This window comes from Mytilus californianus, unplaced genomic scaffold, assembly GCF_021869535.1.
Source record: "Mytilus californianus isolate M0D057914Y unplaced genomic scaffold, xbMytCali1.0.p SCAF_3, whole genome shotgun sequence".
NCBI classification, from domain to species: Eukaryota; Metazoa; Mollusca; class Bivalvia; order Mytilida; family Mytilidae; genus Mytilus; species Mytilus californianus.
The window spans coordinates 120,280,091-120,304,530 of NW_026262679.1; the positions used below are offsets into that span (position 1 = coordinate 120,280,091).

The window sequence follows — 24,440 nt, forward strand, 5'->3', positions numbered from 1 at the left end:
AAAAAAAAATGTGTTCAACTCATAGAACAACAACAACAAAAAATTAAAAAACATGTTGTTAACAATTCCTAGGTACTTGTATTATATTACATTGGGGTTCAATACATGTTCAGGGTATATACAGGTCCTAGGAATGCCTGTTATCTTAGCAATACAAATCGTTTAATTAAATAATCAATACTTAAATTTGCACTATGTCCAATTGTCTGAAGACATTTGGTTTCCGAACAATAACTTTAGTTTAAGTGTATGGATCTCTATGAAATTTAATCAAAAGGTTTAATACCACAAAAGGAAGGTTGGGATTGTATTTGGGGATGATGGTCCCAACCGTTTAGGAATTAGGGGCCAAAAAGGGGCCAAAACAAGCATTTTTCTAGTTTCAGGACAATAATTTGTGTATAAGAATTTTGAATGCTCTGAAATTGTACCATAAGGTTCAATACCACAAGTAGAAGGTTGGGATTCATTTTGCGGGTAATTGCCCAAACGGTTCAGGAATTAGGGGCCAAAAAGGGTCTAAAACAAGCATTTTTCTAGTTTTCAGACAATAACTTGTGTTTAGGTGTATGGATGTCTCTTAATTTGTACCACATTTTACAAAAAGAAAAATTCTTCCAAATTAGTGTTTTTGGAAAGGGAGGGGGAGGGGGGTTAATTTTTTTTTTTGGTGGGGGGAGGGCAATTTTTTTTCCTCAAAAGAAAATTCTCTTCAAATGCAAATGTTATTTTTTTTGGGGGGGGGGGGGGGGGGGGGGGGTAAAATTTTTTTTGGGAGGGGAAGGGTCAATTTTTTTTTCCTCAAGATTTCAGAAATTGTCAATTTTCCAAAGAAAAAAATTGGGGGTCACAATTTATTTTGCTAATTCTTTGTACATAGTCTGAAAACAGATTTACTAAGTATTGCGCAACAGCACAGTGTATTGCACAACAGCAAGAAATCTTCAATTGAATATAAGTTCAAATCATACAACCAATTTCAAGTTCTTTGACACATTTATTCTGTGTCAGAAACCTATAATGTATCAAATATTTAATTACAATCCAAATTCAGACCTGTATCTAGCTTGAATATTGTGTTCATTTTTGCCCCAACTATTCAGGGTTGGACCTCTGCGGTCATATCCTGCGCTCGGCGATGTAGTTTATTTGGTCATATATTGGTTACATAGGGTTTTAGGTAAAAATCAGAGATCTTCAAATTCAATATTGTCCCATATTTATAGGTGCATATGAAATGTTCTAATGGTAAATAGTCTGGTTTTTACACACCCTTTTATGGGACATATTATGGTATACCGTTGTCCGTCCCTCCGTCCATCCGTATGTTCGTCAGTTGTCAACATGTCAGACAATAACTCAAAAACTCTTTGAGCAGTTTTCATTAAACTTTGGTGAACTGTTTATATCTATTGACGTGAGCTCCCTTTCGATTTTTTTAAATTTTAGATTTTACGTTTCCGAGTTATGGGTTTTATTCAATAAAAAAGGGGGATTTTCCAGTTTTCAGACCATGACTCAAAAGTGCTTTGAGCAGTTTTCATTAAACTTTGGTGACTGGTTTATATTTATTAAAATAACCTCCCTTTAGTTTTTTTTATAAATTTCTGATATGACATAGAGGAGTGATGATACTTTATTCTTTGAAAAAGCGACGGGCGTATCATGCGCTCATGGTGCAGCTCTTTATTGATAATGTTTTGATAAATGTTATATTTATAAGTATATTGGATGTTGAGTATAGATCTGTGTTTTACAGGGATATGGGATTATCTGCTTTGGACCAATTTTAGTAAGGACATGGGAAGGTCTTGCTGGATTATCTCAGTTGTCTCTTTCATTCATACCATATCTCCTAACTTTAAAAAATAATTGGAATTTGATTTTTGTTATTTGAATGATGTGATTCCTTAGGTATCTATTTCAGCAAATGTTTTGTTATTAAGTTTATTTTGACAAATTGGCAAAATGAGCTATTATCATGATTAAATGCTTTTTTATCTTTATATTTAGAGTGGATGTAAGAATTTTCCAGATGGTCTAGCCAGCAAGATTTGTAGAATTATCTTCCAGAATGTACAGAATCAATCCTTATCTCAGTCAGACAGATGTAGTGTTTATACATTGATAGCAAGATTTCTTGATACAAGAATGGAAGGCAAGTTAATAAAAAAATATGCATATAGTTGAAATGAAAGTTCATCATACAGGAATATTAACTAGATTCATACATATTTACTGACAGTCAAATGATAGTTAGCTTGCCTATAGTGTTGAAAGTATTTGAATAAATGCTCGGCCAGTTAAAACCATATACTTTAGGTTTGGTCTTTGGTGCTGCTCCACCTCCTGCAAGACATTGCAAAGTAAGATCAAAGACTGGTCAGTTAAGAATCAGAATAGTGAGCCTGAGCTGATGACACTGTTACCTTAGGACTTACCACTTTAAATGTCAGACTTTGCATGTTGATCTAGTTCAAAGCAGGGAAGTTTGTATCACAGTAATGTGCTATTATCCACAATATGTTTGTTATGTTTGCTACTGGACATTATGCATTTTATATTTGATTATAGTTAACTCTCGTTTTCTCAAACTCGGTTGACTAGAAAATTTGGATGAGTCGAAATTTGCCCGTGGTCCTGAACTTTGTTCCATATGAATATATGTATTTCGACTCCTGATCAGTCGAAATTGGATGAGTCGGAAATTTCAGTTGACTCGAATTAAATATACAGTCCCAAGGTGAATGAAAGCATTTAAATAGCATTTTTTGTCTCAAACTAATACACATATCTAAACATGACCTTGAGGATTTAAATGGATTGACGAGTTAATCTGACAATTCACCTGTAATTAAATTTCCTGTAATTGCCTACTGTACTGATGTATGACATTCTTTTCCAATAAGTGTTTACCTAAGATTTGATTGATCACCATAATAAATAATTAGGGATACATTGTTATAGATTATGAAAAATTAGTTAAAATGTTTTAAAATCTATTAACGGTAATCATACATAAATGAACTTGGTTGTGCATAAAGTGAGATTGAGTGATCAAAACTACTCAATCAGAGTTGTATTTTCTCATGTCCAAAAAGATTGAAATAAAAGAAAATGAAAAGAAATTAAATATTCTCAAATCTCTTGTATACGAAAATGAACCATTTGTCAACTTAAAAATCATTCTAAGATCTATTGGAAATTTTTCACTTGACTAAAAAAGACTGGAAAACCTGTTACTGTACAAAGAAATAACTAAGAGACAAAACAATACAATTTTATTCTAATAGTAAAAGACTGTTTAATACTGATACATTGATCTTAGACCAGAATATTGATTCCCTACCTATTTTCATCTGAATTGATTTAGGCTTACCAAGCTAAGCAAGAGTTGTATCCCTTGGTTTGTCAAACTTCTGGTATCGTTTGAGTTGAACTACCGGTATCTCGAAATATTTCTCTGGCCCGACTTACTTCAAGATAACGAGTCAACTGCATAAAGGATATTTGCTCCTTTTGTTTTAGATTATTTGCCAGATATTCGGAATCCTCTGGTTTTATCCATGTAGTATCATTAAAAATTTTGCCCACTAATCCCTACTTTTCTTTTCATAATTTTATTACATATAGTTTTAAAAAGCCATATTTAAAAATATTATAGAATCCTTGTTATTTTTTCATTGTTTTTGAAAGAAAAAAGGTGTCAATGTTAAATGTATGAAAAATGTAGAGAATCATTTCCTGCCAAATTTTCAATGGCTTATATCTCGAAAACAAGCACACGCACCCTTCATTTTTTTCTGCTTTTTTAGTTCCTTCATTTATAAACTGTCAATTTATAACAGTCTTTTAAAAAGCTTGTTATTTTGAAACAGAGTAGCGAACATCCTTAAGAAATGAACTGTGTTTAATTTTTAATATATTACCACTATTTTCATAATGGTATATGGAAACCTTTATTGAAAATAATATGATATGTATTGCACAGAGTTGGAATTTCATCAGTATGTTCAGACTGTAGTTCAATACTGGGTTAACAAGAATAAAGTTTAACTGGTTGTTGATTTAAAATAAAAAAAGGAATGCAAGTAGACTATTGCTACATAGCCTGTTATATAGAAACTACCATTAGGATCATACCTAGTGAAATCAATACAAGGGATAATATTAAGTTGAACCATGTACTTTCTACATACTTTTTGCTGTTACTTGAAAATGGAAAGTGAATTTCCTACTCTTCTGGTGTATTTTTTTAAAGACACATTTTAATGTTTTTTGCAGAACTGAAAAAGATGGAAGCGGACTTTGTGTTAGGATTTATACAAGTAATGGACACAGAAAAAGATCCAAGAAATTTAATGACCTGTTTTCAGTGCGCAAGAACTATTATTCTTAATTTCTCATTAGGTTTGTCTTTTATTATTTTGTGTGTATTATATTCTTACTCAGTGCAGTGAATATAAACATTCCTAAGACCTGAATCATATCACTTACTGATATGAAATAGTGTTCTAAATGGTACATTTTGTAATACTCACTTAGATCACCAAACCTGCCAAATTAAGTGATTTAGGTATAAGCAATGATTTTCCAACTTTTTCCAATAAAAGTACGATTATGAAAATAGTCCTGTATAAACCCATCCTTGCTAAGCAAGGGTTAATATTTGGTACCCTCCTCTCCATCCTTGGCAGATTAAGACAGACTTTTTTGTCTCGGGTGTGACGAAAGTTGTAGTTTGTGAGACATAAATATCTGGCGGCGGCGTAAACTTTTTGTATAAAGCTTTATATTTCAAAAGGTAGAAGATATGTATGCTTCAAATCTTGTATGCAGATACCTTATGTTACGAAGTTACTGTCTGTCATATGTCCAATGTACTTGGTCTCATTTTCATGGTTCATCGACTGTTTGAAACAAATTTTAAGTTTTTATGCCCCCGCCGTAGCGGAGGGGGCATTAAGTTTTACCCTTGTCCGTCTGTACGTCCCAAAATTGGTTTTCGTTCTCTAACTTAAGTTTGCCTCAACCAAATGTTATGAAACTTATACACAATGCTAATTACCACAAAACACAGATCAAGTTTGAATTTTGGTGGTGTCACTTTAATCGTTCTAGAGTTATGCCCTTTATAAATGGAAAAATTGCAAAATTTTAGTTTCCGTTCTCTAACTTAAGTTTGCCTCTACCAATTGTTATGAAACTTATACACAATGCTTATTACCACCAAATACAGATCAAGTTTGAATTTTGGTGGCATCACTCTAACCGTTCTAGAGTTATGCCCCTTTATAAATGGAAAAATTACAAAAATTTTAGTTTCCGTTCTCTAACTTAAGTTTGCCTCAACCAAATGTTGTGAAACTTATACACAATGCTTATTACCACAAAAATACAGATCAAGATTGAATTTTGGTGGCGTCGCTCTAACCGTTCTAGAGTAATGCCCCTTCATAAATGGAAAAATTGCAAAATTTTTAGTTTCTGTTCTCTAACTTAAGTTTGCCTCAACCAAATTTTATGAAACATATACACAATGATAATTACCATAAAACACAGATCAAGTTTGAATTTTGGTGGCGTTACTTTAATCATTATCGAGTTATGCCCCTTTATAAATCGAAAAATTGCAAAAATTTTAGTTTCCGTTCTGTAACTTAAGTTTGCCTCAACCAATTGTTATGAAACTTATTCACAGTACTTATTACCTTAAAACTCAGATCAAGTACAAATTTGGGTAGCGTCACTTTTATCGTTCTTGAGTTATGTCCCTGTATAATGTTGTATGCAAGCGGGGGCATCATCTGTGTCCATGGGGACACATTCTCCATTTATTTGTCATGAGAATTTCTCACTTATTATGAGTAATAGGATAACTACCGGTATCTTTGGTACTGTGGATTCATTTATTTTCATGGGTATCAATTTTCGTGGATTCAGTAAACATTGCATTTTGTGGACATTAAATTTCGTGGTTTTGCCAAAGTCTGCATACATGCCTATAGAACAATTGTATTTCGTTGAACATTTGAATTCGTGGTTCCCCTTTATCCACAAAATCCACGAAAATTGATATCCCACGAATAATAATGAATCCACAGTATATGGGTTCCTTGCAACATATTCATGTCCGTCAGACAGGGGTCACCTGACCTCAATCTCATGTCATCGATCAGTGATCAAGGTTAAAGATATGTGATTAGGTCTGTTTCTCAAATATTACAAGCAGTAGGTCAACTATATGTGGTGTATGGAATGACTGTAATGGGTACATGTCAGTCTGGTAGGTTCCATCTGACCTTGACCTCATTTTCATGGTCCATTGGTCAATGTTAAGTTTTTGTGTTTTGGTCTGTTTTTCAAGTACTATAAGCATTAGGTCAACTATATTTGGTATATTGAATGATTGTAAGGTGTACATGTATGTCTGGCAGGTATCATCTGACCTTGACCTCATTTTCATGGTTCATTTGTGGTTCATTGGTCAGTGTTAAGTTTTTATGGTTAGGTCTGTTTTTCAAGTACTATTTTGCAATATGTCAACTGTATTTGGTGAATGGAATAATTGTTAGGTGCACATGTCTGTCTGGCAGGTATAATCTGACCTTGATCTCATCTTCATGGTTTATTGGTCAATGTTATGTTTTTGTGTTTTGGTCTGTATTTCAGTTACCATAAGCAATAGGTCAATTATATTTGGTGAATAAAAAAATTGTAAAGTGTATATCTCTGTCAGACAGGATTTATCTGACCTAGACCTCATTGTCATTGATCTTTAAAAATGTTAAGTTTCTTTGATGTTTTTAGTAAAACCTTTATCTTTAAGACTTTCAACATAAAATCAATTATCAGTAAAGCAGGGGAGACATTTCAACGTGTGCACTCTTGTTAAATATAGTGCTGTGCCATCTGGAGACAGATAGAAGTCATGCCCACTACTGCTACATCAATCTTTACCAATGAGAGCACTTGTAGTATCTTTAGATTGGAGGTGTAAAATATGGCTACATCTAGTGCATTTTTGTGATGCAGAAACTGCCGATATATGGTGACCTTTCATTGTTGGCAAGGGCACATACCCAAGTTCTCAATAAGTTGATTTATACTTTAAAAGTGTCGCTAAGTATTTTCTTATGCTTTGGTGATAAAGACTCTTGACACAGTTTGCACTTCTCAATTGTTTATTTACATTTTCTATTTTTACACATGATCACTGCAAGGTGCTTTTTGATTTGATGCAGCCAGTTACAACTGGCCATGGGACCAAGGGAAATCATTACTTCATGGTTTAGAAATTCTTTCTCAATCTGCCAAGGGTGAGGAGGAGAATACTGGATCATAAACCTGCCTTTGTTTAAATCTAAAATTACAATAAATTACTTAAGAATTGAAGGCTTTATTTTGTATTATATTTGGATGTGAAAATGTTGACTGAAGCACATTATGTATGAAGTGTGAAAGCCCTCCATTCTAAAATGTGCTCACAATGCTTTCACAAACTATGAAATAACAGAATACAATCATTTAATTCTTATAATTAATTTTTAGAATACCATTAAAAAAACTATGAGTTAATTCTATCTTTTGTTTCTATTGTTTAAAACACTATCTACAGAAAAATAATTAGCTCATCACAGCTTGTAAACATAACATGAAAACTTGTGAAATCTTGACAAGACATTAGGACAGAGAAAAAAAGATTCCAAAAGAATAAAAAAATTTTTTTCAGTTGATTGTTTTTGGTAATTATTATTTCATTTATTTTCTGTTGTCTAAAAAAATGCATTATTGCCCTCTTAGAGGGAATTCACTGATCACAAAAGAAACAACACAGGAAACCAATCAAATTTCAAAATGTTGCCACCATAAGTTACCCAGAGAGGTTTCAAATGTTGCCACCATAAGTTACCCAGAGAGGTTTCAAATGTTGCCACCATAAGTTACCCAGAGAGGTTTCAAATGTTGCCACCATAAGTTACCCAGAGAGGTTTCAAATGCAGGATAGTAATATGGATAAGATGCTTTTTATTGATTCTGATTTTGCACATATTCTGTGAAGATAATAATGAAACTTCTTTGTTCATGGATTCTGATTTCAGGTGTATTTGTGGAGGAAATGTTTGAAGTTACATCCTGTTACTTTCCAATTGATTTTACACCAGTATGTATTTAAATTTTGTAATTATTGGCTGAGATATGGAATATTTATACAGTCAGGGGACTTATTGAAATAAGTGATTTTTAAATCACTTATTTAAGTAGCAAATTCGAAGTTGTGTCACAAATTGTGATTTTGTAGTTTTACCAAAATTTTAAACACATAGGTTTAGATAATATCTTTTCATTAGTAAAATTGAAAAAAAATGAACTTTTTGCTTCTTTTAAGCAACAAGGTTTATGCCTTTGATGCAATCATTTAGGTGCAAATTCTATTTTAGTTGAAAAAATGCTATGAAAATGGCTTAACATAATGAACTGATACTTTCTTAACAGATTTTTCCCAGCAGTGGGAGTATTTTTCCTGTAAAATTCAAGGTTTCATCTTATAGATTATGTAATAAAATTCTACTGTTCACGATCAAAATATCACTGTTCGGGGGTGTTGAAATTAGTGGGGGTTACTAAAATAATGATACTTAAAGAAGTGATTTTTTGGAAGGAAATTGAGGTATGATACTTAAACAAGTGATTTTTATGTCATTATCCTAGATTTAGTACAAGGTCATCACCTGACATGACCCGGTCATCCTATCAACACAGATGTTAGTTCTGATAATTTTAGCAACATAATAAGTCCCTGGATCATTAGTATTCTATATTTAAAGCTACAATAAAATTAAATCACTTAGTCTAGTGATTAATTTGTACTACTTAAATAGGTGATTATTAAAGAAAGACAACTCTTACTTCAAACCTTTATGGACATAATGTTACTTGAATCAGTGATTTAGAAAATCACTCATTTAAGTAAGTCCCCTGACTGTTATATAATATACTATTTCATGTATAACATTATATGTACCTGATTTCACACTAAATTCATTCAACTAACCTTGCTGATGGACTTATACTTGATATTGGTCAATCATTATACCTGTAAATAAGTATATTTATTTTTTACCTATGTAAGTGTGCTGTTGGTTTGTCTATCAGGAGTTTTTTTAATTGAAATTTTAAAGATCTAAGCATTTCTTACAATAGAAAATAGAAAATGAAAGGATATTTTACTTTAATTACAAGATAAATAAAGAGCTGCTGAACCAACGCATCCTATGTTTTGTGCTGGTAGAGTTCCCTGAAGTGGATACCAGATGGTATGCAGGATTGTCAGATAAAAAATCAAATACCGCTACATTGACAACAACACTTAAGTAAACTGCATCTTTTATTGTCGACATGTTTCGCCGATTAGATCGGCGTCATCAGGACAAAGTATACAAAATTAGAACCCCTGAAGTACAAAAAAATGGCATCTTGTATGTGACGTCATAATTGTCCCGGATCCGCCTTTACCACACAGCGCCGACCCCATGGCCATCTCTACACCGAGCAAGAACGAATGACCCAAAATTTGTATTTAAGCCGGGGACCAGTTGAGAACAAAATTATATATGTGAATACAATTGAGTACTAAAAATGTAAAGAAATGAAGTTTAGCAAATTATAGGATTAGGTTATGAAAATAACTTCCAATTTGACACTTAATATTAGATACTTAAACAAAATTGTATTATTCTAAAAATATTACATGTTATGACAGAAATGCTTTTCTCTGTATTTAAACTAGAATTTTTATTATATTCGTGTAATATGACAACCAAATGATTTTGTTCACTTTTACCATGAAGAAAGAACCACAAATCACACATCACAATATTTAGGTTTCTTGTACATGTTGTAAGGAGCTTGACTCGTGTCGTAGAAAAAGTGCACATCTTTTAGAAGTATGTACATTTTTCACTGAAGTAACAATGGTATAAACAAACAATTTGCTACTAAGAGGTTTTAAAAGCAAAATAGGAAGAATAGGCTCTTGTAAGCTTTTGTTAACATGCACACGCTTGTCAATTTAAACAGGAAAAAGAAGTTAGAGTTATAAGGAAAGAAGACAAGCCCTTTAAAGCTTGCTGTTCGTTGTGAGCCAAGGCTCCATGTTGAAGGCCGTACTTTGACCTATAATGGTTTACTTTTACAAATTGTGACCTGGATGGAGAGTTGTCTCATTGGCACTCATACCACATCTTCTTATATCTAATCAATACTTTTATTATTCTTTGTCATTACAGCCACCAAATGATAACTATAAGATAACTAGAGATGACCTTATCAAAGGTTTACGTGGATGTCTTAGTGCTACAGAAAAGTTTGCTGGATATACCTACCCTTTACTGTTAGAGAAACTAACATCTGATGTACAGAGTGCTAAGTTAGATAGCTTACAGACTTTGGTATGAATATCATTTTAGATCCTGCAGCTTACAAATTTCTCATATTTATAATATTGATATCACTGTATATCTTGGAATGCTTCATGTATCATCTTAGCTTAAGATGATTTTTTTTAACATATTGTTAATTGGGATTTGTGCAATACTATTTCTTTATTATACATAGCAATTAGCTTTTGTAACGGCCGTATTCAATTATATGTTTGATGAGAAAAAAATTTATATTTTTATTTTTATTTTATACATTTTTTCAAGCTATAGTAATGCATTATTTCTTTCTTTCATGAATTAGAAAAAGAAAACCAGTTCTTTAGTTTTTTGGGTCAAACTTGTCAATGTCGGTTCACTCATTATGACTACGGTGATATTTCCGGGTCAAACTTATTCAGGCAGGGTTAACTTATTTGTTGTCATAAAGCCGTGATAAGCAATTTTATGAAGAGCTGAGCAGAGTGATACAGACAGTGGGAACACCGATAATGGATGTTATAGTAGGGTCTTTTGTGATGACATAAGTTAAAACATCTCCAACCAGATTTATTGTAAAACCGTACTTAAAAGTCTGAAAAAGCAAAACCATATAGTCCATGCATATATTTAAGGGCTATGGAAAAGATCACTAGTAATAAAGAAAAAAAAAATAACATCTGTTATGTATTTGACTGGTTACAACAAATTTAATGTTTCTACATTGTCTACCGTATTATAACTTATAAACATGTTGGTGATTTTTTTTTTTGTATTTTCCCAAAGAATTTCAATTTGGAAAGTGAATTGATATTTTGATTTCTCTTGTTTTATTTAGATTGAATGTGTTGAGTTGTATGGAATAAAACCACTAAAAGAGTTTCAATCATCTTTATATAACTGTATCAAAAGTGAGGTAAGTTCTATGAGAAATATTATTACTGTAGTTATGAAAACAGATTACGGTTCTTTATATAAAAAAGAAGATGTTGTATGATTGCCAAAGAGACAACTCTCCACAAGAGACCAAATGACACAGAAATTAAAAACTATAGGCCACTGTACGGCCTTCAACAATGAGCAAAGCCCATACCGCACAGTCAGCTATAAAAGGCCCCGAAATGACAATGTAAAACAATTCAAACGAGAAAACTAACGGCCTAATTAATGTACAAAAAATAAACAAAAAACAAATATGTAACACATAAACAAACGACAACCACTGAATTACAGGCTCCTGACTTGGGACAGGCACATACATACAGAATTCCTTCTTTGTCTTTTTCATTAAAATAAATTCTTCTAATGCTGAAGTTATCAACCAGTTAAAATCAAATTTGGCTGGAATGTTTCTGATGAGGCATTGGTTGGGTGTTGCCACTTTTGTATTACTTGCCACAATATATAAAGCAGTTAGAATATGACAAAGATCTCCCTTGGACTGTTTGTGAAATATATATAGAAAATAAACTCTTGAATCCATGTATTTACTTTTTGAAGTAACAAATTAGTACAAATCCTGAAATTGTAAGCTTTTTCATCCTATTTTCATTTTTATATCTGGCCAACAATAGTATAGGGATATTATCATGATTATGTTTTCACATCTCTGTGTCCATGTGTCTCTTCTTCCTGTATGAGATTAATTTACGTTAATTTACATCAACATGAAATTTAGTACACATGTTCATTATGAAGTGAACTGTTTAAAAGATAATGTGTTTTTACTCAGATTTCATATTTCACAGTTTATGGTCAAATTAACTTGAACTTTAGTTCACATGTTCATTACTAAGTTAACTGTTTAACGTATATGCCAAATTAGGGTTTTGACCAAGATTTCATGTTTCACTCAACATGGAAATGTGATAGTGCAAGTGGGACAGAGTTTCAACAGTCCTATGGACACAGATTCTTTTGTTATATTTACATTTCTTCATATCTTGACAAAGACAATTGCGTACATTTCAAGAAGGAAGAGTACAGGTATGATATCAGATTACATCATAACTGTATCATGTTTCTGTCAAAACTAGCATTTCTTTTGTATTGTAGATGTTTAGCTCAGGTAACCAAGCAATAGAACAGGCAGCATTAGAGGCCCTCCGTGGGATTGTCCTGACACTTTCTAAGGTTTGTATTGTAGATATTTAGCTCAGGTAACCAAGCAATAGAACAGGCAGCATTAGAGGCCCTCCGTGGGATTGTCCTGACACTTTCTAAGGTTTGTATTGTAGATATTTAGCTCAGGTAACCAAGCAATAGAACAGGCAGCATTAGAGGCCCTCCGTGGGATTGTCCAGACACTTTCTAAGGTTTGTATTGTAGATATTTAGCTCAGGTAACCAAGCAATAGAACAGGCAGCATTAGAGGCCCTCCGTGGGATTGTCCTGACACTGTCTAAGGTTTGTATTGTAGATATTTTGCTCAGGTAACCAAGCAATAGAACAGGCGGCTTTAGAGGCCCTCAATTGGATGTTTCGGACACTTTCCAAGGTTTGTCAAAAAGAATATCTATAACAATTAGATTTGATCATTTTTGTCACGCCTGAAAAGAAAGTGGATGAAGCAATACATAGCGACCCTACATTCTTTAGTGGGCATCATCAATAGTCAAGTTCAGTCTGTGGTTGAAGTTTTTTTTAGACAACAATAACTTTGTCAAACCTTAATGGTGTTTTATTGAACTTGGATAGAAGCATTTTCATGATAAAAAAAGACAATATCAAGAGCAAATTATTTTGTTTTTGATCTTTTTGATCTTTCTGTATTTTACTGGTAAATGGATTAATATTTCATTTTGCATTTAACATTATGTTACAGTATAGAATGTAGGTGGTTAAGACATAGATTTTTTTTCAACCTTCATAGAATTTTATGAAACTTGAACCAAAGTTTCTTAATGATCAAGAGATAGCATCTGGAGTAAGGTTTTGATCTTTTTTATGCCCCACCTACGATAATAGAGGGGCATTATGTTTTTCGGTCTGTGTGTCCGTTCATTCGTCCGTCCATCTTTCCGTTCGTTCGTCCATCCGTCCCGCTTCAGGTTAAAGTTTTTGGTCAAGATAGTTTTTGATGAAGTTGGAGTCCAATCAACTTGAAACTTAGTACACATGTTCCCTATGATATGATCTTTCTAAATTTAATGCCAAATTAGAGTTTTGACCCCAATTTTACGGTCCACTGAACATAGAAGATTATAGTGCAAGTGGGGCATCCGTGTAATATGGACACATTCTTGTTTCTTCTCATTTTTCCAACTGATAAATGGACAACGTTTTTTTCAATTGACATAAATACATAGTTTGGGGAAAGAGTTTTTTAAATCAATAACTATGTCAAACCTTCATGGAATAATGAAACATAGACAGAAGCTACTTCATAATTACGACATAGTATCAGAAGAAAATTTTTTGTTGTTTTTTTATTTTCATAGATTTGTTTATAAATGGACATAGTTTTGGGGAGTCAACATTACACTCTTTACTCGGACAGCAACAATTTCAGACATATAAAATGGTTCTGCAGAACCCATTGTGAATTTTAGTAACTATACATTGATATTTTTTGTATGTAAATATAGATTGAAAAATGCATCATTCTGTTAACATTTTGATTGTTTATTGATATTGGGCATTGGATGGTGTGAGTAATTAAACTGTCATTTTAGCAAGTTAGAAATTCTACATACCTGTCAGATAGATCTGTGATATAAAACTGTTTGGTCCTAAGAGGAACATTTTTATTAATCTATAGATCACATCAATAAAAGATCAAAATTGTTTCTTTTTTGTTAAGTATTATCACTCATTTTTTATTGAATAATCCTTTTGAACTTTCTTCATGTCAGATTGTTTTTGTAGATGTACTTGGTCTGACATAACAAATTATTACCTTGGTATCTTTGATAAGTTTATTAGAAATGGAAAAAAAATATCTTAAAAGTTACACGGCAAAATATAGCTGAGATTTAATGTTTATATTACAGAGCCTTTTGGCAGGTCCAGATGGTCCAGTTTATAATTATATCTCTGAAATTTTACAAGGTATGTAAATCACATTCATTTTATTGTTGAGAACAAAGTGGAAATATTTCAGGCGCATAGCTGCTTTTATGTCAAAACGCACGGGAGTGCACATGAATTTTGGAGGGAAAAATATTTTGGTCCAAATAAATTAAGGAACTGTTTAAAGCATACGATCAATTGTAATGCTTTCTTTGATGACTCGTAATTGAAGATGAAAGTGACGAAATTTACTTTTTAATCAAATGGTATCATATTATATATTTGTTCATTTTCTGTCAAACTTTGAATCTACTGAAGTGTGAATATTCTACTCAGATTACTATTGGTTAAAGCAATTTAGTATCTGCTTAGATACAATATGTGTGGCTTGCATTTTTATGTTACACCTGACCATCTATTAAAATTAATTATTTCATGTGTCCATTTACGAAATTTTCCCCTAAAAAGGTGTGAAAATTATATAAAGTTAAAAAAATTAATAGAACAACAGACTTGCATTTTTCACTTTTTTTATAAAGTTTTGATTTTTTTGTCGATTGATTGGTTTACCGCACATCTCCTTTTAAACACATTCTAAAGTAACTGGTTTGGACAGTTTTCTCTGAAACAAAGGACCATTAGACTCCAAATCAACATGAAAAAACCCAAATCAAACTCTAAAATAGAGGGCGAAAGATACCAAAGGGATATTCAAACTCATCAGTTGAAAACAAACTGACAATGCCATTTCAAAAGACAAAAAACGACAAAAAGTAAAAAAAACAGTGCATGTACATAAAAGACAACATAGAAATCTAAAGACTAGGCAAAACGAACCCCACCTAAAACCGTGGGGTGATCTCAGGTGCTCCAGAAGAGAAAGCAGATCCTGTTCCACATGTGGCACCCATCGTGTTGCTCACGTAAGTAAAAACCAGTTGATAAGTCTAAATCTGTAGGTCAAATTTGAGGAAGAGAGGACGGAATTGTGTTACTACAATGGAACATATCCGATGTCATCTGTGAAACAGTCAACCAACTCGTGATAGCGATCTTAAAATTTTCGAAGGGATGCTTTCAACTTCACCACTTGGAACTCTTGGTTTATTAGCTTCCTTGTAAGTAGCAACCTCATTTAAGGAAATCATGATGGGAAATGCAAGTTCTGAAATATCGTATCAACTGGGAGATATATACTCCACATGCAGGTTCTACTGGAATGTTGCTACATAGAAATGAAATGTTCACAACTGAGAAGCTGAAATCATCTCTTATGTAGTAAAGTTTTGTTCTCAACCGACCAAGTATGTTGCTATTAATAAATTTTGAATGACAGAAATGGTATCTTTTTCACGATAACGGGTTAGCTTCCAAGGTTTTCGCCCCCTACCCAGAGGTCCTCTTCCCTGGGGCTGCTGGGGGCCTTCAGACTCCTAGCCGAGGTTTGGTTGTACACTTAAAAATGGCCCTGCTACGCCACTGTATTTTATTGTTGACTGTGAGTGTTTTGAGTCACATCTTGAATGAACTTCCTTTTGAATAATATTATAGTGTGGATAAAACTTATGTTTTCTGAAAAACTTTTTCTTACATAAGTGTTAAAAAAAGTGATTGTCTGATTTTTTAGCAATTTCCTGAACAAGTAAGCATAAATAAGGGTGATAACCTTGATTTGAATATTTATTTTCAAGTGATTTAATGTTTTTAGATTGCAAAAGATATATGACAGGAGAGGACAACAGATTACTGGTACCAGTTTGTCGTCTGCTGGTATCCTGTGGGGAGGGATCAGATTCAGCCTGTTGTCAAGTCTTACAAGATGTTATACCTAATCTGATTGGTCTCTATAATAAATCATCTGTTGTAAGTATACATGGTTTTCCAAATGTTGTTCTGCCTGCTTTTCACACTATCTCAGTTATTAATAGTTGATAAAGCAATCTATCAAATGTACTAAAAATTATTTGACTCCCAGCTCTTAATTTGTTGACTTCATTTCGTTATCAAATTTAATGTTGATTTTAAAAATTCCCTTACAAAAAAAATCTATCCCCATTTTCTCCTCTGACCTTTTGACTGCAAAACCTTTTGAATATCATGAATATTAAAATTATGTTTACTTTGTATGTTTCAATTTTATAATAGAACTTGAAGATTAAATAAGATTAAAGAGTATGTATTATTGAAATGTAGCATGACAGTTTATTCATGGATGTCTATTCTATTTCATATACAATTGTCTTCCATGACAAAAACATGCATCTTGAATTTATGATAAAAGAGATGATTTTTCATTTCCTATCGTTAATTATCCATTTTTAGATGGTGACGTTCCCTTGTCACCATCTTATGGTGTTTATATATCTCAACTTGTACGATTCACTCGTGTATGTAACAACGTATTTGATTTTAGCGAGAGAAATTTATGTATTACTGAAAAATTATTACACCAGGGTTTTCGATATCATAAACTAGTCAAAACATTTACTAAATTTTATCATCGGTATAAGGACATCATTCGTAAATATAACTCAACATGCAGATATCTTATACGTTCGGGTATTTCACATCCAATCTTTTAACAAAACCTTTAAACAGACTTATTAAGAAGGGATATAGTTATGATGCTGTTGTCAGGTCATTAAAGATTGCATATTTTGGCTTTAATATTAATTCACTTATAGGGTCTTTGCATTGGAATTAAACACATTTTTTCTAAAACCAGTTGTTGGCATGACACGGGTTATGTTCTTCTCATATATTTTATGACGGTATAATACTAAACCCTAACAGGAGGGATTGTGCCTGATATTCATATGATGAAGACATAATCTTTTAATCAGTTTAATTGAGGTCTGGAGCTGGCATGTCAGTAACTGCTAGTAGTCTGTTGTTATTTATGTATTATTGTCATTTTGTTTATTTTCTTTTGTTTCCTATTCTGACATCGGACTCGGACTTCTCTTATACTGAGTTTTACTGTACGTACTGTTGTGCGTTTGTTTTTTCTACATTGGCTAGATGTATAGGGGGAGGGTTGAGATCTCAAAAAACATGTTTAACCCCGCCGCATTTTTGCGCCTGTCCCAAGTCAGGAGCCTCTGGCCTTTGTTAGTCTTGTATCATTTTTAATTTTAGTTTCCTGTGTATAATTTGGAGTTTAGTATGAAGTTCATTATCACTGAACTAGTATACATATTTGTTTATGGGCCAGCTGAAGGACGCCTTCGGGTGCGGGAGTTTCTTGCTGCATTGAAGACCCATTGGTGGCCTTCGGCTGTTGTCTGCTCTATGGTCGGGTTGTTGTCTCTTTGACAGATTCCCCATTTCCATTCTCAATTTTATCTTGACTGACGTCACTTCTCTAAAGACTATGTAACATTCACTAAATATGTTGGAATTATCTCTTGGTCTCTTCTTTAAACTGAAATTTTTACATATTTGTTAACCTGAAGTACCATGATCTTTTTTGCTTTCAGTTAGGCCACTACTGGTAGGCTGGTAAATTATTGAAATTGTGTCAGACCAAATCAAAAATAATTTTGGTTTAAAACTAATTGATGATGATTCACATAGTTAACAGTTCTAATCTAGTTTTAAGACTAAGAATTGATTTTTGCTTTCTTTGATATTAAATCTTACTAATAACACTATTCATATTTTAGAATTACTTTAACAAGTCTGATTTTTTTATATTATAAAATGCATTTACAGAATTCACAGAGAAAGCTAGTGCTAGAAATGATCAGTCGATTTGTTAGAGTTGTCGGCGGCTACAGTCAAGGGCAGTGTAAGTTACAGTTTTGAATGTAATTCATGTCAGAAAGTTTTTCAAAAAACATTTTTTGTGAAAGATGATTTTGAAGAGATTGAACTATAAACTGTTGTAGATAAAATACTGTTTACCTTGATACAATAAATGATCCTTTTCTCTGTATCACTTTGCGCTGCTCTTTGTAAAATTGCATGTCATGTCTTGTATGAGTTCAAATATGCTTGGCCAAGACTCATCATCCCTGTTATGTTTGAAATTTGAAGCCTTTTTGGACTCGCTCAAAACAAAAATCGTTATATTGCGACTGGCAACTGTGTTTTTATATTATTGCTATTTTCTCAAATTTTCATTTGAATTTTGTGATAATTTCATATCACACTACTCGACGTTGCCTAGGTAAATAACAATAAACAGATGATTACCGAATTTTCTTCTTTTCAAATATCAAGGACATTTTTGTACTAGTCAAAAAAATTAACGTAAAGGAAATATGTGAATATAAATAAAATGAATAAATAAAAACAAGAATTCACAAAATTAAAGTTTTGTTGACCTGATTTGTGTTGTATTTGTGTTTTAAATACAGGTCACAAAGTCTTTCTGACCTACATACCTGAGTTATCAACCATAATAAAGTCAGCATTAATAGATTCAAGTTCTCATTTGAGAATGACTGGGATCTCAGGTGTTAAAGAGATGTTAAAAGTTAGCGGAGAAGATACACAGGTGTATACAGAGTTAATTCTAGATAAAACTTTTAATGATGAAGACAAGGATGTTAGGTAAGTCAGTTTTATACTGTTGTATTGTTACTGTGAAATCATTATTATTATTTGCGAAGAACCAATACGAACTTTAATTAATCAAAGAAGTCTACAATTTCCTTTAATCTTGTATGAGGGGAGGAAGAACCTTTTTGGAATGTCAGGATTAGGCTTTTGTTTTTGTGGGAATTCTGGATTGGGCCTTTATTTCGGCAGGAATTTTGGATTTTACATTATCAGGATTCGGGAATTGTAGATTCATTTTTTGGTTTCCGGGAATGAATGCTTTATTTTTTGGGGAATTTGGGATGACACCCTCTCCTGCCACCACTTGTATGCAAAATTTGAAAAAACTAGGAAAGCAAGTATCCTAGAAAATGGCATTTTTTTCTTAATACATGAAAACTGGTACCTACAAATATAAACGAATACACTGTATTTGGAAAGAATTCAAGCTCAAAGCATAGCAAGAGACAGTATTTTTCTTTGTTAGAATAACTATGATTCATCATACTTCAAATCTGAATAAACAAGGATGTAGGGTAAATGTAATAACACAATTTAACCCTAAAAGACAACTGAATTTCAAATGCAAAACAAGCTTTGTAACTTCAGTCAGGATTCTACTTCGTCAAAATTATCTCCCTATTACACCACCTTATTTTTAGGCAGTTAAGCTGCCTTATGCGAGCACCCTAGATTTGTGTTCTAATCAATAAATGCTGAAATACGGGCCATTGTTATTATCTAGCTGGCTATTATGTTATTTATAACTAATTGGACATTTTTTTAAATACTTTTATTTCTGGAATACAAAAAATATGACCAGAAAAACCTTAAATGATCGTCGAACTACCCAAAACTGTTGAAGTTGCACATAGGAAGTAGTGCTCAATAGAATTCCGTACGTAGTTTATTATCCCCTGTGCTTTTGGCTACGATGTCAAAGAACAATTGTATGAAATATTTCATCGCCGAAAATCGGTAATTACAAGTCGTTTATATTTCCCAAATGGCAAAATGCGCAGGAATATTGTTCATGTACAACAAATCTCTATGATAAAGGAAATAAAGTTATATAAGTGGGCGGTAATTTTTAACTTATCTTGCCAAATAAGGTGGTTGTTATTTTATGAATGAAACGAGGTCATGGAACAGACGCGGAAATCGACGTCGATGGGATGTTTTAAGTAATGTGGACAACTCGTCCCCGAGACAAGTCGGACCGAATCAACTCAAACCGTCTAAGAAGACAACTTTGACCGTTTGTCAGATATACTTGGGGTTTCATAAAATATTAGACTAACATGTCTAGCGGAGCCATTAATCTTTTGTTTGTGCATTGGGGTCTATTTAGGGGTATTTGGAGGGGCCTGAAGAAGGGAGGGGTTTACTATAGAACCCTATGGGATTTTATTTTTTTAAATTTTCAAATGACTATTTCTTGAAAACAGTAAGTGATAGTCACATGCAGTCTTCAGTAATGAGAACAGGACAATAAAAAAAATCAACCACAATATAGGGTAAGTCCCTGGGGGTCATCCCAACCCCATTCAATTTTAAAATGTACATTTATCTTGTAAACCGTCGCGATCCCCACCCCTAAACAATATATATACTTGTAAGGGACAATAAAAGAAATCAAATGAAAATAATTTGGGGGAGTCCCCGGTGTTGTCCCACCCCCTCCTGTTTGAGAACTTGGAAATGGTCGCGATCCCCACCCCTTAACCATATATATTCATGTATGGGACAATAAAACAAATCAAATGAAATATATGGAGAGTTCCTCGGGTCACCCTACCCCCTCCTGTTTGAGAACTTGTAAACAGTCGAGATCCCCACCCCTAAACCATATATATTCATGTATGGGACAATATAACAAATCAAATGAAATATATGGGGAGTCCCTGGGGTCACCCCATTCCCCTCCTGTTTGAGAACTTGGAAATGGTTGAGATCCCCACCCCTGAACCATAAACATTCATGTATGGGACAATAAAACAAATCAAATGAAACATAGGGGGAGTCCCTCGGGACACCCCACCCCCTCCTGTTTGAGAACTTGTAAACAGTCAAGATCCCTACCCCTAAACCATATATATTCATGTATGGGACAATATAACAAATCAAATGAAATATATGGGGAGTTCCTCGGGTCACCCCACCCCATCCTGTTTGAAAACTTGGAAATGGTCGAGATCCCCACCCCTAAACCATATGTATTCATGTATGGGACAATATAACAAATCAAATGAAATATAGGGGGATTCCCTGGGGTCACCCCACCCCCTCCTGTTTGAGAACTTGTAAACAGTCAAGATCCCCACCCCTTAACCATATATATTCATGTATGGGACAATATAACAAATCAAAAGAAATATATATGGAGAGTTCCTCGGGTCACCCCACCCCCTCCTGTTTGAAAACTTTGAAATGGTCGAGATCCCCACCCCTAAACCATATATATTCATGTATGGGACAATAAAACAAATCAAATGAAATATAGGGGGTGTCCATGGGGACACCCCACCCCCTCCTGTTTGAGAACTTGTAAACGGTCGAGATACCCACACCTAAACCATATTTATTCCTGTTCATCATTTCAAAAAGATTTGAATGACATACAGGGTCAGTCTCGTAGGTGTCACATGTACATATGCATATCACTTTACTAGACCAAACTAATATGAACTGGACTTTGCCCAATGTCAGGAGACCATGGGAATGACGAAATATGGGGGCTTTGTTTGGGAGACTTCCTAATGGCATCCTGTTACAATTATTTCTTGTTTATTATAAAATTTTATTGATGCAAAAAATGAGTCTAGGTTAATTGAATTTACTTTGATTATTTATTCAATTATTTCTGGGCCTATAATAATTTTCATTTATGGCCCATTTTAAAGAAAACATATAAATCTTTCAAGCAGTGTAAAGCCTAAGAATGTTTGACCAACTGTTTTATAATCACCTGTCATTTTATTCCAAACTTGGTATGGAGTAACATCATGCACTTGGGGGTGAAGATGGGGGTCATTTACATTGATATATGAGTTGCTTTTGAAAACCTTGATGAAATATTAATTAATTTGCCTTAATAATCAATTCATTTAATGAACATAAATGTACAATATACGAATGTTTAATGTTTGTTCTTTCAAATCTTAAAAAAATTGAAGCAACACTGCCACAGTTTTCATAATTACTTTAGTACGTTTGCCTTGGTTTTTGGTTAACTGCCTACAGCGCTTACATCGCTTTGATTATAATCGTAAAAATGGAAGCCATCGTAGTGATGACGCGCTGTCAATTTAGCGCTTGAAAACCGATCAATTTATCCACATAGCATCATTACCATCCCTCTATGTCAGTTGTATTTTAAAACACAAATATATCTACTAGCTATTGAGCATCATTTAATGTACACTTATGCATTTGGTCAACTTGAAACTATTGTCTGATCCGTTTTCAGGGGGAATTTTCGAAAGTTTGAAAATATTTAAAAAAATTCTTATTGAATATTTCATGAAAGAGCAGACTAAAAATTTTCACAAGTTGAAGACTTATTACCCTAGATAACACACCCGAGATGATGTATCCAATATTTTTCTTTTATACATTTTCAAGACAGAATAGTCAACTCAAACACGCTTGAACATAAAAAGGTGGACTCTACTTTCTCTTTTGGATGAAATTATTGACCACTTTGGGGATTTGCAGAGATGCAAGTTAATGCTTTAAAAAGATCAATCTATTATCTTTCTTTGAATATTTTTTCAGCGGAGTTCATGCTTATGCAAGAAAAAGATCCGTGTGTATTTGCACCTACCACAATCGACTGTTTTGTGAAAATTTGTATATAATTTAAAAGTATAAAATATCTCGAAGCTCCATACCCTAATTTAAGTAAAAACACATATATAAGATGCATAAAATCCTAAATAAGGCACATTCATTAGGGCCCCGCCTAGTGGTGGGTCGCCCTATAGTAATCAGTCTGTCCGTCCGTCCATCCGTTTAATTTCAACTGGATTTCCTTCTGACTTAAGGTCAGTGTACTAAAGATTTTTATGAGATATGACCTTCATCCAAGATCTACATATACATTGGATTCAATCAGGGTTTTTTGGACAAAACCAATGTCAGATTTGCATATTGAAGATTTGAAAAATTTAAAGATAACATGAAAAAGTTCCAAGGTACCTAAGGGACAACCTTAATCATAAAAAGACGAACAATATTGGCCAAAAGAAAAAAATGTTTGAAAGTTTTACTAGGTTCACAAAAAACTGCATGGAAAATTAAAAATTGAGTTACAAAAGCACCACCAAATATAGGAATTGATTACTTTCTGCAAAGGTTTTTGCACTAGAATTGCACATTTATGTCTTTCCTCTAACTGACATATTAAAACTTTTGAATTATCACTGTTAATGTATGACATAACAAATTTCTGAGAAAAAGTTTTAGTTAATGAGTAACATATTCATGTTCCAGTAAGATCAAGGGGAAAGCTTTGAAATCCGTGAATTAATGTCTAAACTTTCTCTCGACATTACATAATATAAATGTTTCATCAAATAGAATAAGTTCTGGTGAGATACATAGTACAGTGACAGTAAAGAGACTTATTCAAAGTAAAATGTGTATGGAACAGAACAAAAAAAAAAACTGTGATAAGCTGACTTAAATGATTTTATGAGCACTTCTTACACTGATAATCAATTTTTAAAAACTGAAATTCTTATAAGTAAAAACTGTTTGGGTAGACTAAAGTTGTATTTAACCATTCAGAATATATAAGGCTATGGGTGATTGTTTTGATCTCAAATGAACAAATTATCACAATATTATACTGTATGCTTTTGAAAATTTTACCAAGAATGCATTAGCTTCTAGTATGTACTATGATTTTTATAAAAGTCTGTACTTTACTAATTGTTTGATTATTTTGTTTAAGGAAATCATGTTTGGAGCCTTTAAAAACCATTGCAGAAATGCATACAGTCGTCTTAGAGTCTACAGTCATTCCCAAAGTACTGGAAAGGTTAAAAGATGGACTAAACAATGTATTAAAAGGTATGCACATTTTATTGCAAGTACAGTTAACTCTAGTTGTCTTGAATTCGGTTGACTCTAAATTTCGAATGAGTCGAAGTTTTCTCGTGGTTCCGAACTTTGTTCCATATGAATATATGTATTTCAACTCCTGATGAATTGAAATTGGATGAGTCGGAAATTTCAGTTGACTTGAACTAAATTTACAGTCCAAAGGTTAACAAAAACATTCAAAATTCATTATTCATCTCGAACTAATACACATATGTCAAAACATGACCTCGGGAATTTAAATGGATTGAAGAGTTAAACTGACAATACATGTGTAATTAAATTTCCGGTCACTGACCACTGTATAGACGTATTTACACTTGTATGCAAATTTGTCCGCCATTACTTAAAATCACACAA

At 33.1% G+C, this 24,440-nt stretch overlaps 1 protein-coding gene across 3 annotated transcripts in view; it reads left to right on the forward strand.

Moving 5' to 3' along the window:
- Positions 1 to 24,440, forward strand: part of LOC127735977 (MMS19 nucleotide excision repair protein homolog) — a 168,239-nt gene that overhangs the window by 18,949 nt on the left and 124,850 nt on the right. For 2 of the 3 annotated variants that reach the window (XM_052246460.1, XM_052246458.1), the window contains exons 5-15: positions 2,014 to 2,158; positions 4,285 to 4,410; positions 8,103 to 8,164; positions 10,290 to 10,451; positions 11,257 to 11,334; positions 12,474 to 12,551; positions 14,411 to 14,468; positions 16,138 to 16,292; positions 18,144 to 18,219; positions 18,791 to 18,986; positions 23,932 to 24,050. In XM_052246460.1, coding sequence (XP_052102420.1) covers positions 2,014 to 2,158; positions 4,285 to 4,410; positions 8,103 to 8,164; positions 10,290 to 10,451; positions 11,257 to 11,334; positions 12,474 to 12,551; positions 14,411 to 14,468; positions 16,138 to 16,292; positions 18,144 to 18,219; positions 18,791 to 18,986; positions 23,932 to 24,050 — 1,255 coding nt within the window. Of the gene's footprint in view, positions 1 to 2,013; positions 2,159 to 4,284; positions 4,411 to 8,102; positions 8,165 to 10,289; positions 10,452 to 11,256; positions 11,335 to 12,473; positions 12,552 to 12,655; positions 12,734 to 14,410; positions 14,469 to 16,137; positions 16,293 to 18,143; positions 18,220 to 18,790; positions 18,987 to 23,931; positions 24,051 to 24,440 lie in introns of all 3 variants that reach the window. The other variant, XM_052246459.1, reaches the window with a different exon arrangement.